Source organism: Ochotona curzoniae, unplaced genomic scaffold (genome assembly GCF_017591425.1).
Source record: "Ochotona curzoniae isolate NIBS_2020 unplaced genomic scaffold, NIBS_Ocur_1.0 scaffold_4506, whole genome shotgun sequence".
In the NCBI taxonomy this organism is placed as follows: domain Eukaryota; kingdom Metazoa; phylum Chordata; class Mammalia; order Lagomorpha; family Ochotonidae; genus Ochotona; species Ochotona curzoniae.
Window position 1 is genome coordinate 29,782,679 of NW_024467119.1, and position 13,614 is coordinate 29,796,292.

Genomic DNA, 13,614 nt, shown 5'->3' on the forward strand with positions numbered 1-13,614 from the left:
TCTAGACATTGTGTCTCCCACATGGGTGCCAGGCACTCAACTACTCGAGCCATCATCACTGCTTCCAGTCTGTGTTAGCATGAAGCTGGAGTCTGGAGTTGTGTCTGCACCATGGACACTCTGAAATGAGACACAGGCATCTTAAGCACTATACTAAATACTTGCCCAAGTTTGTGTTTTCATTTTGTTTTCCATGATCTCTTGGGAGCTCCCTTGTACTCAGGTCATGGTTACAGGACTGTCCCTGTTAGAGCTCTGTTAGTTGGGACCCCTATCCCGGGTTCACTCATAGAGAGAGTTCTTGTGCATGTGATTTCGCTCTTTTGTCTCCATGCATGCTGGTGTACAATGGGGTGGGTGGCTCTCACACACCAGCTCAGGGCATCTGGGATGCACTAAGGTGTGGCGTTTCACCAGTAGGTTTCAGAAAGACCAACTGATGACTTCCCTTGGAAATGGTCAAGTGAAACCTGTGCTCTCAGAGCTTGTTTCTCAGACTATGTTCCATGTGGAATTTTTTTTATTCTGATCCTGTTCCCATGACAGATAACAACATGTCTTCAGGAAGATCTCCTCAGAGCTCTCCCTTACCGTTCTCCACACCAAGAAGCTTTGTTAATTTTCCTTCTGCTCCCAGAGTGTCCTGTGATGTGGGACCCTAACAATTCAAATGAGCTGGTGGTTCCGTTCGCAGAGGCTGTTTGTGAAATGAATAACAAGTCTTTAAAAATCCTGAGTAAGTTTCATGTCATATTATCTTTTTTTAAAAAAAAATGTATTTATTTTTATTGCAAAGTCAGATATATAGAGAGGAGGAGAGACAGAGAGGAAGATCTTCCGTCCAATGATTCACTCCCCAAGCAGTTGCAACAGCTAGAGCTGAGCCAATCTGAAGCCAGGAGCCCAGAGCATCTTCTGGGTCTCCTACACAGGTACAGGTCCCGAGACTTTGGCCGTCCTCAGCTACTTTCCCAGGCCACAAGAGGGAGCTGGTTGGGAAGAGGGGCCACTGGTATTAGAAGCAGCGCCCATATGGGATCCTGGCGCATTCAAGACAGGACTTCAGCTACTAGGCTACTGTGCCAGGCCCTGTTATATTATTTTTGTAGAGTTGTAGTCTGAAGTAGAAGGATCACAAATGCTATATAGGAGATGCCAAAAGTACACAAATATGCACATACCCAAGTATACATGGTATAAAAACACTGCAAGGATTTACCGAATGCTATGAAAACCATTATTACTGTTGCACAGAGCAGGTATGGTGGACATGGAAGGTTCTTAGACATGGCTTTGACATCAACTTAATAATTATACACTTTTCAGTGAAGATCACTGTGTACTTTAAAAATTTTTGCTTGCATTATTTTAAAACTTTAGCTGTTTAAAACAGGTGATAAAAAACAAACGTTAAACATTATTATTTACTTTATTCAGTACTCTGAACTACATTTTATTATCTTAAGCCAGTGATGAAGATCCAAAGCTTAAAAGGTAAAGAAGACATGTACAGTAAAATTATAAGGCAACAAGTTCCTGTCCTGAATGGTTACAAATTCTGGTTTCTTGCATAAACTTAAAAAGGTATTCACTATATAGAAACTTACAAAAATGTGTTGTTTAAAAAGAAGGTTATTTATTTGAAAGGCAGAATTACAGAGTATGACAGACAAAGATCTTTTATCTGCTGGTTCCATTGATGTGGACCTAGAAATTGACTCAGGACACATGACATGGCAACTGTCGGGGCAAGGCCAGGCCAGGCCAAGCCAAAGCCAGGATCTAGGAATTTCTTCTGGGTCTCATATCTAGGTACAAGGCCCAAAGCATTCAGGTTTTTTTTTAAATAACTATTTTTTTAAAGATTTATTTTATTTTTATTGGAAAGGTGGACATACAGAGAGGAGAGACAGAGAGGAAGATCTTCCGTCCAATGATTCACTCCCCAAGTGAGCACAACAGCCCCATGCTATGCCGATCCGAAGCCAGGAGCCTCTTCCGGGTCTCCCACGTGGGTGCAGAGTCCCAAAGCTTTGGGCCTCCTTGACTGCTTTCCCGGGCCACAGTCAGGGAGCTGGAAGGGAAGTGGGGCCGCCGGGATTAGAACCAGCGCCCATATGGGATCCCAGGCATGCAAGGCGAGGACCTTAACCACTGTGCCACCGCGCAGAGCCCTTTAAATAACTTTTTTTTAAAAAAAGATCTTATTTTTATTATTTTTTTTTATTGGAAAGGCGGATATACAGAGAGGAGGAGAGACAGAGAGGAAAATCTTCCGTCCAATGATTCACTCCCCAAGTGAGCGCAATGGAGGATGCTATGCCGATCCGAAGCCTGGAGCCTCTTCCGGGTCTCCCACGCGGGTGCAGGGTCCCAAAGCTTTGGGCCGTCCTCGACTGCTTTCCCGGGCCACAGGCAGGGAGCTGGATGGGAAGTGAGGCTGCCGGGATAGAACTGGCGCCCATATGGGATCCTGGGCGTGCAAGGCAAGGACCTTAACCACTTGTGCCACCGTGCCGGGCCCTAAATAACTTTTTAAATAGCAAATTTATGTTTAAAAAATTGTATGCAGCCTACTTTACTACTTTTTTATTGTTTCTAGGTTTGAAAAGCATTCTTCCAAGCACCTGTCTGACCCTGAACTTTTTTTAAGGTTTATTTATTTATGATTTATTTATTTTTGTTGGATAGTTAGATATACAGAAAAGAGGAGATACAGAGAAGATGATCTTCTAATGATTCACTCCCCAAATGGCCACAACAGTCAGAGTTGAGCCGATCGGAAGCCAGAAGCAGGAACTTCTTTCGGGTCTCCCACACAGATGTAACATCCCAAGGCATTGGGCCATCCTCTGCTGCTTTCCCCGGCCACAAGCAGGGAGCTGGATGAGAAACAGGGCCACCAGCATTAGAATTAGCGCTTATATGGGATCCAGGCACGTGCAAGGCGAGGACTTTAGCCACTAGGCTATTGTGCCAGGCCCTAAGGTTTATTTGTTTTTATTGGAAAGGCAGATTTACAGAGAGAAGGAATGACAAAGAAAAAAATCTTCTGCCTACTGGCTCATTACCCAAATGATCACAATGACCCAAACCAAACGATTCTGAAGCCAGAAGCCAGGAGCTTCTTCCATTTCTCCTGCACGGGTGCAGGATACCAAGGCTTTGGGCAGTCCTTTTTTGCTTTCCCAGGCCACAAGCAGAGATCTGACAGGAAGTAGAGCAGCTGGGACATGAACCAAAATCCATATGGGATCCCAGCATGTATAAGGCAAGGATTTAGTCACTGAGCCATCATGGCAGTTCACCTCACCTTGAAATTTTAAAGAATTCTCATGCATCTATTATACTTTTTTTTTTTGGATCAGTTTCTGATTGATCCTACACATTTTAAGATAAACACACATTTATTAACTTTCATGTTATTGGAAATGCAGAGGAACAGACATTAAGAGAGAGCTCTTCCATCCACTGGTTCCACTGGCAGTTTCTGTGTTCATTGTCAGACTTTACAGATACCATATAATGTTGTTTTAAAATCACAAATTTCACATTTCAACCCATGGACAAAGTTCATCCAATTGAGAATTTGAGCTTTCAATTCTGATAACAGTTAAACAGGGAAAACATTTCCCCCCACATCTATGAGAAGTAAGTGTTTTCCAGATGTTGACAGATGGATGGGAGGAGTGGCTGGGGCATGGGAGGACTATATTTATCACAACTGTATTTACTTCTCAGAAAAGTGTTGTGGAACCTTGAAAGAATCTTCTCTGAACACACTGGTCCAGATGCTTAAAACAGCTGTCGTCACTCAGATTAAATCCATTAAACATGATAAAACTGATAAAAACCTGAAAGCTCTTCTAGAAACATTGAAAAAGGTGCATACGGTAAGGGCTCATCTAAAGAAATGTATATACTGCTTTATTAAATTGCAATCTCCTTGGTCTCAGCTAGCTAAAGTCTTTCTTCTTTAAATATTTATCTGTTTGCCAAGTGCACTAGCAAGGAGCTGGGTCAAAAGTGGAAAAACAGGGATTCAAACTGGAATTCCAAAATAGTATAAGGCCATCATAAGCAGTAGCCTGTTAACTGCAGTCTTAGGAAACAAAAACAAAAATAAAAAATCATGAGCAGATAAACATTCTTTAAAATGTAATCTGCTCTCAATATATGCAGGGAACTGATTCTAGAACCAAAATCCATGGATGTTTAAGCACCGTATAATATTTACATATAACCTGTTATCATCTCCTTAACACCTTAAATTACCTTTAGGCTACAATATAAACTACATGTAAATAGTTGTTATATTATGTTGTTTAGGAAATTATGGCAAGAAAAGCGGTATATACACTGCTTCATTACAGATGTGAGATTTCTTTTTCTTTTTTTCTAAAGATTTAGTTATTCATTTGAAAGGAAGAGTTACAGAGAGAAAGCTGGCTAACTTCCCAAGTGACTGCAATGGCCAAGGTTGAGCCAAGTTTTTGTTAGGAGCCTGGAACTTCATTTAGGTCTTCCATGAATATGGCAGGAGCCTAAGCATGCAGTCTTTTTTTTTTTTTTTAGAATTATTTATTTTTATTACAAACTCAGATATACAGAGAGGAGGAGAGACAGAGAGGAAGATCTTCCGTCCGATGATTCATTCCCCAAGTGAGCCCTACAGCCGGTGCTGTGCCAATCCGAAGCCAGGAGCCAGGAACCTCCTCCAGGTCCCCCACACGGGTGCAGGGTCCCAAAGCTTTAGGCCATCCTTGACTGCCTTCCCAGGCCACAAGCAGGGAGCTGGATGGGAAGTGGAGTGGCAGGGATTAGAACCAGCACCCATATGGGATCCTGGCACGTTCAAGGTGAGAACTTTAGCTACTAGGCCACGCCGCCGGGCCCAAGCACACGGTCTTCATCTGCTGCTTTCCGGGATACATTTATTGGGAAATGAATCAAAAGTAGAGCAACCAGGATTTAAACTGGTGCTCTGGTTACAAGCAGTGGTTTAATCCACTGCGCCACAAATGTAACCCCTGTTTTTGTGCCAGTTTAACGCTATCCTAGTTACTGTATCTTTATATTAATGTTAATATGCAATAAAGGTTGAGATCATTTTTCTGATAGTTTGTACTATGTCTAACAAAATAGTGTATGCCAAGTGTATTTGCAGTAACAAATGAGAAAGTGCTAAATTTGCCAAAAGTTTGTTGGCTTTTCTTGGTGTTTTTAGTCTGAAGCTCTAGAAAAAGTTTCCAGTAAACCCAAGCTCTAAGAATTAGTTGACTAATCCTCACTGCCAACATCTTGTATCTTTGACAATATTTTGAAATTAAAATTAGAAAAATTATAGGCAAAAAATGGAAATGATATAGAGCTCTGTCATTATCTGTTCTAGGTATTGATAAAAATCATCCTTTGTATAATATCAATAACTAGCTTAAATCACTTATTGATACAAAATGGAATGCATGTGGTTCTGTTCTCTTTAGGTGAACAAAACTCTCTGCCGACTGCCAGAAAATGCTTTCCACATACTTGAGCTCTCCAACTTCCTTGATACAGAGGTAAATAGATGGCCGCTCGCAACATGCTCTATGGTTAGAATAACATTTGTGCTTATTAAAATGTTCTTGGAAGTGGGGCAGATCACTAGTATGTAGTAGCCTCTAACAAATGGAATTTGGAAATTTCTTCATTGTAATAGTGAAGTCCCCAAATTAGATGATATTTAAAAGCTTAAAAAGATCTTTCACCTATATCTCCAATCTGTTTTCTACAAAATTCAAGGTGATATGGAAATGATTGTTTTTCTTTTCATTATAAAAACAATTCTCTCTATTTTTTTAGGAAACTGAAATCGCTTTCAGTCTCATTTTCAAGGATTTCCCATTTATCTTCGATTTGCTTTCCAAAGTTAGAATACTGCAAAGAAATTCATCGGCCATAAAGCGGGTTTGTTATATGTTTTATTCATATATTTTGTGTTGTTATAGTGAAATCCCCTGGGCAGGGGACTTTATAAAGCAAAGAAGTGCATTTAACTTATGATTCCAGAGGTCTGTGGTGAACATGGTGCCAGCATCCTGACAAGGACGCTCTCTGTACCCTGTTGCATCCCAGCATGGTAGAGCAGAAAGGGAATAGACCATCTGCTGAAGAGGCCAACTACGTGAGGCAGCCAAGCCTTGTCACCTCCTCTCAGGAAAACCAAATTGGTCTCATTCCTAGACCAACATCAATCCCTTCTGAGGCCAGTACCTCCATGATGTAATCATCTCCCATCAGACCACCACCTCTTAAAGATTTCACCATCCCAGCACTACCACACTGGATAATGGGCATACACACTCAAACCATCAGCTGTTTCCTGAGCTTGTTTTGTTTCATATATAAAATTTTCAAACCTACACAATATACAGAGATGTAGTCTAATGAAATTCATCGGCAAGATACACCACTTTGGTATTTTGCCATGATTTCTTCATCTACTGATTTTATTGTGACTGTTTTTGCTAGATTATTGTAAAGCAAGTGGCAGCCTCCATTTCTCTCCACCTCTCTGGGCTCCAGTGCATTCGTTCTGGTTGTCTCAGTCTTGTTTATGCAGTTTCATCAGTGGATTCAGGTGGCAATAGGAAGTCTTCTATTGCAATACTTCTGTCAGTTTTATACATACAAAAGTGCTTATTTAATCATTTTGTACATTGTTTTTCTCGTTAAGTTTGCCTTATAGTGATGTTTCTTTTTTTATTATTTTATTTTGATAATCTTTACATAGTTGATTAGGGCACAAAGGGTCAAAGACTACAGGAAAATGGGTGTGACCATTGTTTCCATATTATTATTACTTCTAGATCTGGGATAAGGGGAGAATAAAGGGAGAAGCCCCACCCATATTATGATGTTTCTAATCTTATCTTTCTCTTCAAAGTCATTAGTTGGAAACTTTTCCTCATCAGTCTGGGATGTTTGCTTGTCCCAATTTTTTTTTTATAATGGTTAGTACTTTCCCTGTAATTATTAAGTGTTGTCAAATTGCCTGGTACAGTTTATACTACCTAAGTTTCTTACCATAGTGCATGAAATGCCTCTTCCACATGTTGCCACCAATGCGGTGTTACCAAATTTTGTGATCTTTCCCAATGTGATGATTTAATCATAATTCAACTTAACTGGAAAAAAATCTATTTATCTGAGAGGTAGAGAGACAAAGACAAAGAGCTTCAATTGCAGCTTCATTCCCCAAATGCACCGAACTGACCCCTAGCTGGGGAGAGCTGGGAGCCAGAAACTCATTGCAGGTCTTCCATGTAGGTGGCAGGAACTCAGTTATTTGAGCCATTGCTGCTGCTTCCCAGGATGTATCTAAGTGGGAAGCTGGAATCAGAACCTGAGACAGGCATGGAACCCTGACAGTCTTATATGCAACTTGAGCAATTTTGCTAGTGTCTTACACATTAGGCCAGAGATCTGCTGCCCAGTTTATTTTACTCTGCATTTCTTATTACTGTCCTTTCTTTAGAGCCTACCTATTGTTTCCCTATTATGAGCAGTGCTGACACTAGTAAGCTGATCTTTCCTGCTTTCCTCTCCTCCTCTAACCAATTTCAATATTGACACTACTTTGTGCTTAGTGCCAGTCTTTGGATTTTAATCTCTTTAAGGTTCTTGTAGCTTGATTTATAAGCTTCAACTGATATGCTTTGATTCCCAGATAATGCCTATTAGTCAACAACTTAGTTGTGTTTCCCACCTGCTGTTATCCTTCCTGTCCTTTCTGGTAGTTGTCTCATTCCCACATGACATTTCCATACTATCTTGTTTCTTTCCATCAGCCTTCATCCCCTGGTTTACATACTGTTCATCTTCCAGATGTTGTGCTGAAGATTTTCAATTTTTTTTATTGCTGAAGCATACTTTCTGGTGATGTCTCAGTGAATGATTATATCTATCTATGATTTTATTTTTTTTAAATAATGATTACATGGTTGATCAAGGTGGGAAGGATCAAGGTTTAGGGAAAATTGGGTGAATTCATTGCTTCCAATTTTGCTATTTCTTTTTGTTGTTCCTAGGGGAAGGGGAAAAACAAAGGGAAAAACTACTCATGACTTTCCACATGTCCCAGTACCCAGGAATGAGGAGCTACCACTTTGGCCCGGCATGGAGGCCTAGCGGCTAAAGTCCTCGCCTTGAACGTACCAGGATCCCATACGGGCGCTGGTTCTTATCCCGGCAGCTCTACTTCCCATTCAGCTCCTTGCTTGTGGCCTGGGAAAGCAGTCCAGGAAGGCCCAAAGCCTTGGGACCCTGCACCCATGTGGGAGACCAGATGGACTATCTTCCTCCCTCTCCTCCTCTCTGTATATCTCACATTGTACTTAAAAATAAAAAAAAGGAACCACCACCTCGTATCAACCCAGAGTCCCAATGTGTACATATTCCAAGGGTTCTGTGCAAGTGGTATGGATAGTTATGAAATGCTGCCAATTTCACTGACCAAGGATGCTTGGATTGTATTCTTTAAAGATAGGACTCAGAAATCCTACTCATCACTGACTTTTGTTAACTATTCAAAGGACATAGGCCATCTGGAGGAAACAGAGAAGTCTAAGATACCATATGCACAAAAGGCACCATTTTGATTTAGGAAACATTTCTTTTCATACTCTATTAATTGCAGAGTGTGTAAAACATTTTCCATGTACCATACTCCATGTAAACAACTTAAAAAGCAGGTAAATCCCATTGACAGCCTGAATAGATAAAGACTGTTCCTCTAGGTATTGTTAACAGTGTCTGGTAACAGTATGTTTATAGGTTGATTTTTGTCAGGTCATCTCTTGTTTCTGAATCATCTCTTTTTACTTTCCTATCCTCCTTGGGAAGTGGAGGAGATAGATTAAGCCTTTCTTCCCCAAACCTAATTGCCACATAGTTTCCCTTAAACAAGTCCTTTCACCCCTCTTGTGTTCTTTCATACAATGTTTCTTCTTTCTGTTGAACCTGTCTCATCTGTTAGTGAGAAATTTAAGCCTGAATGAATAGTGGACCCAGGTAGGCCATACATTCTGGAACTCTGGAGAAGAAACTGGGTGAAAATGGAAAGCTGACTTCAAAATCCTGTTCTCTCAAGAACAGGATTCATTATCATAAGTTCCAAACTGGGTTACCAATGCACATATGTCTGTATAGAAAGGAAAATCTAATTTATAGACAAAAGGAGTAGAGAAGCAGAATAAGATACTACACAGCTTTCCAACCAAGCTCTTTGCTAGGACAGAGAAGGTACAAAAATCTCTCCTGTTATAGTCAGTGGTAGACATTGTTAAACACTATGTGCCAGCCAAGTCCTTAGGACATACTGCTTGATAGTCAGTAGAATGGTATGTCAGAAATTACAGAAAAAATGGAATTAAAAGATAAACTGACTTTGGTGCAAGCATTATTTGAACTCCATGTGGACTAGGCATTGTTGTCTAGCAGGTTAAGCTGCAGCTTGGGATACCAACATCCCAAATCAGGATGTTTAGATCTGGCTTTCTGCTAATATAAACCCTGAGAGGCAGCAGATAATGGGTCAAATCCCACCACCTACTTGGGAAACTCAGACTGGTATATAACATCTATCTATATATCATACATATAGATATACATATATATCATACATATATACTATACAGTCTCTTTCTATGTCACTCTGCCTTTCAAATAATTAAAAATGTAAACTCTGTTTTTTCACAATACACATTTCCATGAACTCTTTGAAGACTCTTCATGCATGTGTTCTTCTTAGTGAAGGCAATATTTTTAAAATTTAATTATTAGGGAGAGAAAGAGAGAAAGGGCCCCACTGCTATTTCACTTCCCAGTTACAGTGCCTGGGATGGACCAGGCCGGGCCAAGACTGGACGGTGTGAATTCAGACTAGGTCTCTCATGTGGGTGGCAGGAACCCAGTTACTCAAACTATCATTGCTACCTCCAACAATATACATTAGCAGGAGGCTGGACTCAGAAGTCAGGCTTCAAACCCGGGCACACTGATGTGGGTTACAGTGTTCCAGTGAGCATCTTACTCAGTAGGTTGAACATCTACCCCATGTATAAGAATTCAGATTCATTTTGCATCAAAATAAACTTATCTTTTTTCAAGATTTATTTTTATTAGAAAGACAGATAAACAGAGAGGGAGATACAGAGAGAAAGACCCCTCCATCTGCTGGGTCACTCCCCAAGTGGCCACAACGGAGGGAGCTAAGCCAATCTGAAGCCAGGAGCCAGTAGCTTCCTCTGGGTCTTCCATGTGGGTGCAGGTCCCAAGGCCTTGGGCCTACTCAACTGCTCTCCCAGGTTACAGGCAGGGAGCTGGATGGGAAACGGAGCATCTAGAACAAGAATTGGTGCACAGATGGACGCTGGACTTTATGCTAGATATGTGTTTGCAAGGAACGAATCTCAACTGAACTTGAACTGTGGTTATGCAACAAGGTGGAAGAATCCACCACGGGGGGAGAGGTATGGGAGGGGTGGGGGGAATCCCCAGTGCCTATAAAACTGTATCACATAATACAATGTTAACAACAACAATAAAAAAAAAAAAAAAGAATTGGTGCACAGATTGGGACCCTGGAATGTGCAAGGCAAGGACTGCAGTCACTAGGCTACCTCATCAAGCCCAAAATAAACTTATCTTTAAATTACATCTTCTGTGAACATTTTGAAGCACCCTCATTTTGCCAAAATATCCGAGAGATGTAGACTCCTGAGCCACAGAGATGATGCACCACCAAAGACCAGAGATAGTACCTGTTTCATTTTCCTGTCAACCTGAACCTGGGGCTTCTTTTGGAAGTGAGAGAGGAAAAAGGGGAGGAAGGAAATCGCCTTAAGATAAACCCAAGGAAATGAGTTCATTTACACATTTCTCAGTGTAGAGGAGTAGCAGAAATGCAGGACAGGGGTTTTTCAAGTCCTGAATCACATGTACCTTTCAGAGGAAATTAGATAACTATCATGGACAAACACATTCCACCATAAAAATCTGGGCCAATATCCCTGATTTCACTGGCCTTGCTGCAACTACTACCTATCAGGTTCCCAGTGTGCCACACTGGTTTAGGAGTCATAAAATGTCTATTGTCCTGGTGATATATCAGACCCCTGTAGTAGTGCTGAAGGTCCAAGCAAACGAAGCCAAGTTCAGTACTAGATTTCTAATCTGAAAAAAATTCCAAAGAAACAAGATCAGGGACTAAAGTATGAGGGAATATTGAGAAATCAGAAAATCCAAAGAGCAGTATCAGGATGTACACAAGCCTTGCTGGATAGGAAATGAGGTCACCAGGGGGTCTGTTTTGAGAGGGTTCTGATGCAGTTTGAAGATCAAGTGGCTGCATCCTGATAATCTGATAGAGAAGTGACCTTTTGTCTTTCCTCTGGCCCTTTTCCTGTGGTTCACAATATCCCTGAGCTTCTGAACTCCCTTTGTCTTATTAGGATTATGGCACCAACACTCTGTTTCTTTAATCTGATGTCAGATGGATATTTCAGCATGTTAAAAACCAGTATTTCCCTTGAGAACCATTTTTATTACTATAAGTGACCTAAGATAACTTTTCATTACTTGGTTGCCCACCTACAGTAACTGATCCTCTGTACATAATTCCTGGGTGTCATGGTTTGTCTGATTCTGATCCTGTGATTGCTTTATCATTTGTAGTATAGATATGATGTTCATTTGTATAATTACCATATGAGTGAATGTATCTAGCAATGGGAGGAATAAATGCCTGTATACAAAGTATGTTTAGTAGAAGTATTAATCTCTGGATTCCAGTGAGGTCAAAAGAAACAGCCAACTAAAATCTTTCTTTTTTCTAGATGATTCAAATGAATTCTCTACTACTATATCATGAATCACCCATTTTTAAACTTAGAGTAAGACGAACTCACTTGGTTGAAGATGCTCTGCGTCAGTTACGTGCAGCTGAACGCCATGAACTTCATAAAGATTTGGTGGTATGTTAGAAAGTGCCTTTGAACATTTTTAGTGGTATGAAATGGAAACACTAAAAGCTATTTCAAAGAGCCTGCATTGAAGCTATGGTCATCACTCTTGTTGTTTGCAGAAGTCCCTTCTCACCCTACAATGAATGGTAACAGAATGTTCCATTTCTCTTTCTTTTTAAAAAAGATTTATTTATTTTAATTGGAAAGGCAAATCAGATTTACAGAAAGGAGAGACAGTGAGAAAGATCTTCCATCTGTTGGTTCACTCCTCAAATGTCCTCTCCGGCCAGTTGAGCCAATCTGAAGCCAAAGCCAGTAGCTTTTTCCAGGTCTCCTTCATAGGTACAGGGTCCCAAAGTTTTGGGTCATCCCTCTACTTTTTTCTCCAGACCATCATCTGGGACACAAATGGGCAGCCATTTGGGGTCTCGGTGCTTGCAAGGTGAGGATTTAGCCATTGAGCCATCACAGCAGGTCCAAACTGTTTCATTTCATGGTAAGTTATCAGTTAACTATTAATTACTTTGGGCTTCGAAAATGATGCACCATAGCCTAAACTAAGTGGCACCATAGTTTGGTGTTTTGCGGAGGCTGGTTGTGGTGGAGTAGGTATGCAGGAATGATCACATGGTGAATCAGGAAATAAGCTAATCTTCAAATCCAGGCAACCAACCCCAGCAAGAGAGCTATCACCATGAACACATCCCCAATGACCTGAAGACCTCTCAGATACCTTAATTAGATCACATTAAGACAGCATAGTTTCAAAGCTGCATGAGTTTAGGAAGCCAGTTTCTCTTTAAAAATCTGTAACAGATAGGGTTTCTGTTGTGTGGCATTTCTGAAGCATTTGAGGAATGAATCAGTATATGGGGGATAGCTCTTTCTGTTAAATTAAAAAATAAATAAATAAAAAATATAAATATATTAGTAAACATGATTAGAAATGCCCATTTCCACTTTCCCTTGGCACTTGTGTTAGTCTGAAGGATCCATGCATTTACTCTGTGGCAATCCCGTGTAAGTAGGTTCATAGCCTCTTCTGATCAGGAGCAAAGTGGAGGAGCACAGATTGCAAAGAAGAAGGATAATATGTGAGTTGGTTATACTGGTGATACGGGAGTGGACATTAGAGGCCTAACAGTTTTCCATGAAGATTGAAACACTACATTTTGAATTTGGATCAGTAATATCTTGTTTTATCTTAGGTTGAATTCATCAAAGAAATTCGTCCTGAGGCTGCTGGGGTCCGTTCCGAATTCTTCCATTGTATGTTTGAAGAGATGACCAAACCAGAATATGGAATGTTCATGTACCCAGAAAAGGATTCCTTAATGTGGTTTCCTGTCACAGTGAGTCTTTTATTTCTTTCTTAGGGTTTTTCAGGACAGAAAAAAAAAAAAAAATATATATATATATATATATATATAAAACATCTAGAGCCACATGAAACCACAGAAAATAATATCAAATTAGGTTATAGTGAGCCTTATTACTCACATTTAGAACCGTGTTTTATATGGCCCAGGAGTAGCATCTGCAGTATTACCACCTGGGAGCTATTAGAAAAGTAGAATCTGAAGCTATACCCTAAACCTGCTGAATC

General features: G+C 40.5%; 1 protein-coding gene across 2 annotated transcripts in view; it reads left to right on the top strand.

Annotated features, from left to right (window-relative positions):
• HERC6 (HECT and RLD domain containing E3 ubiquitin protein ligase family member 6) overlaps window positions 1-13,614 on the top strand; it is a 48,810-nt gene that overhangs the window by 23,620 nt on the left and 11,576 nt on the right. Inside the window, exons 12-17 of one of the 2 annotated variants that reach the window (XM_040966990.1) lie at window positions 547-736; window positions 3,742-3,884; window positions 5,487-5,561; window positions 5,845-5,937; window positions 11,880-12,017; window positions 13,217-13,360. In XM_040966990.1, coding sequence (XP_040822924.1) covers window positions 547-736; window positions 3,742-3,884; window positions 5,487-5,561; window positions 5,845-5,937; window positions 11,880-12,017; window positions 13,217-13,360 — 783 coding nt within the window. Of the gene's footprint in view, window positions 1-546; window positions 737-3,741; window positions 3,894-5,486; window positions 5,562-5,844; window positions 5,950-11,879; window positions 12,018-13,216; window positions 13,361-13,614 lie in introns of both variants that reach the window. The other variant, XM_040966989.1, reaches the window with a different exon arrangement.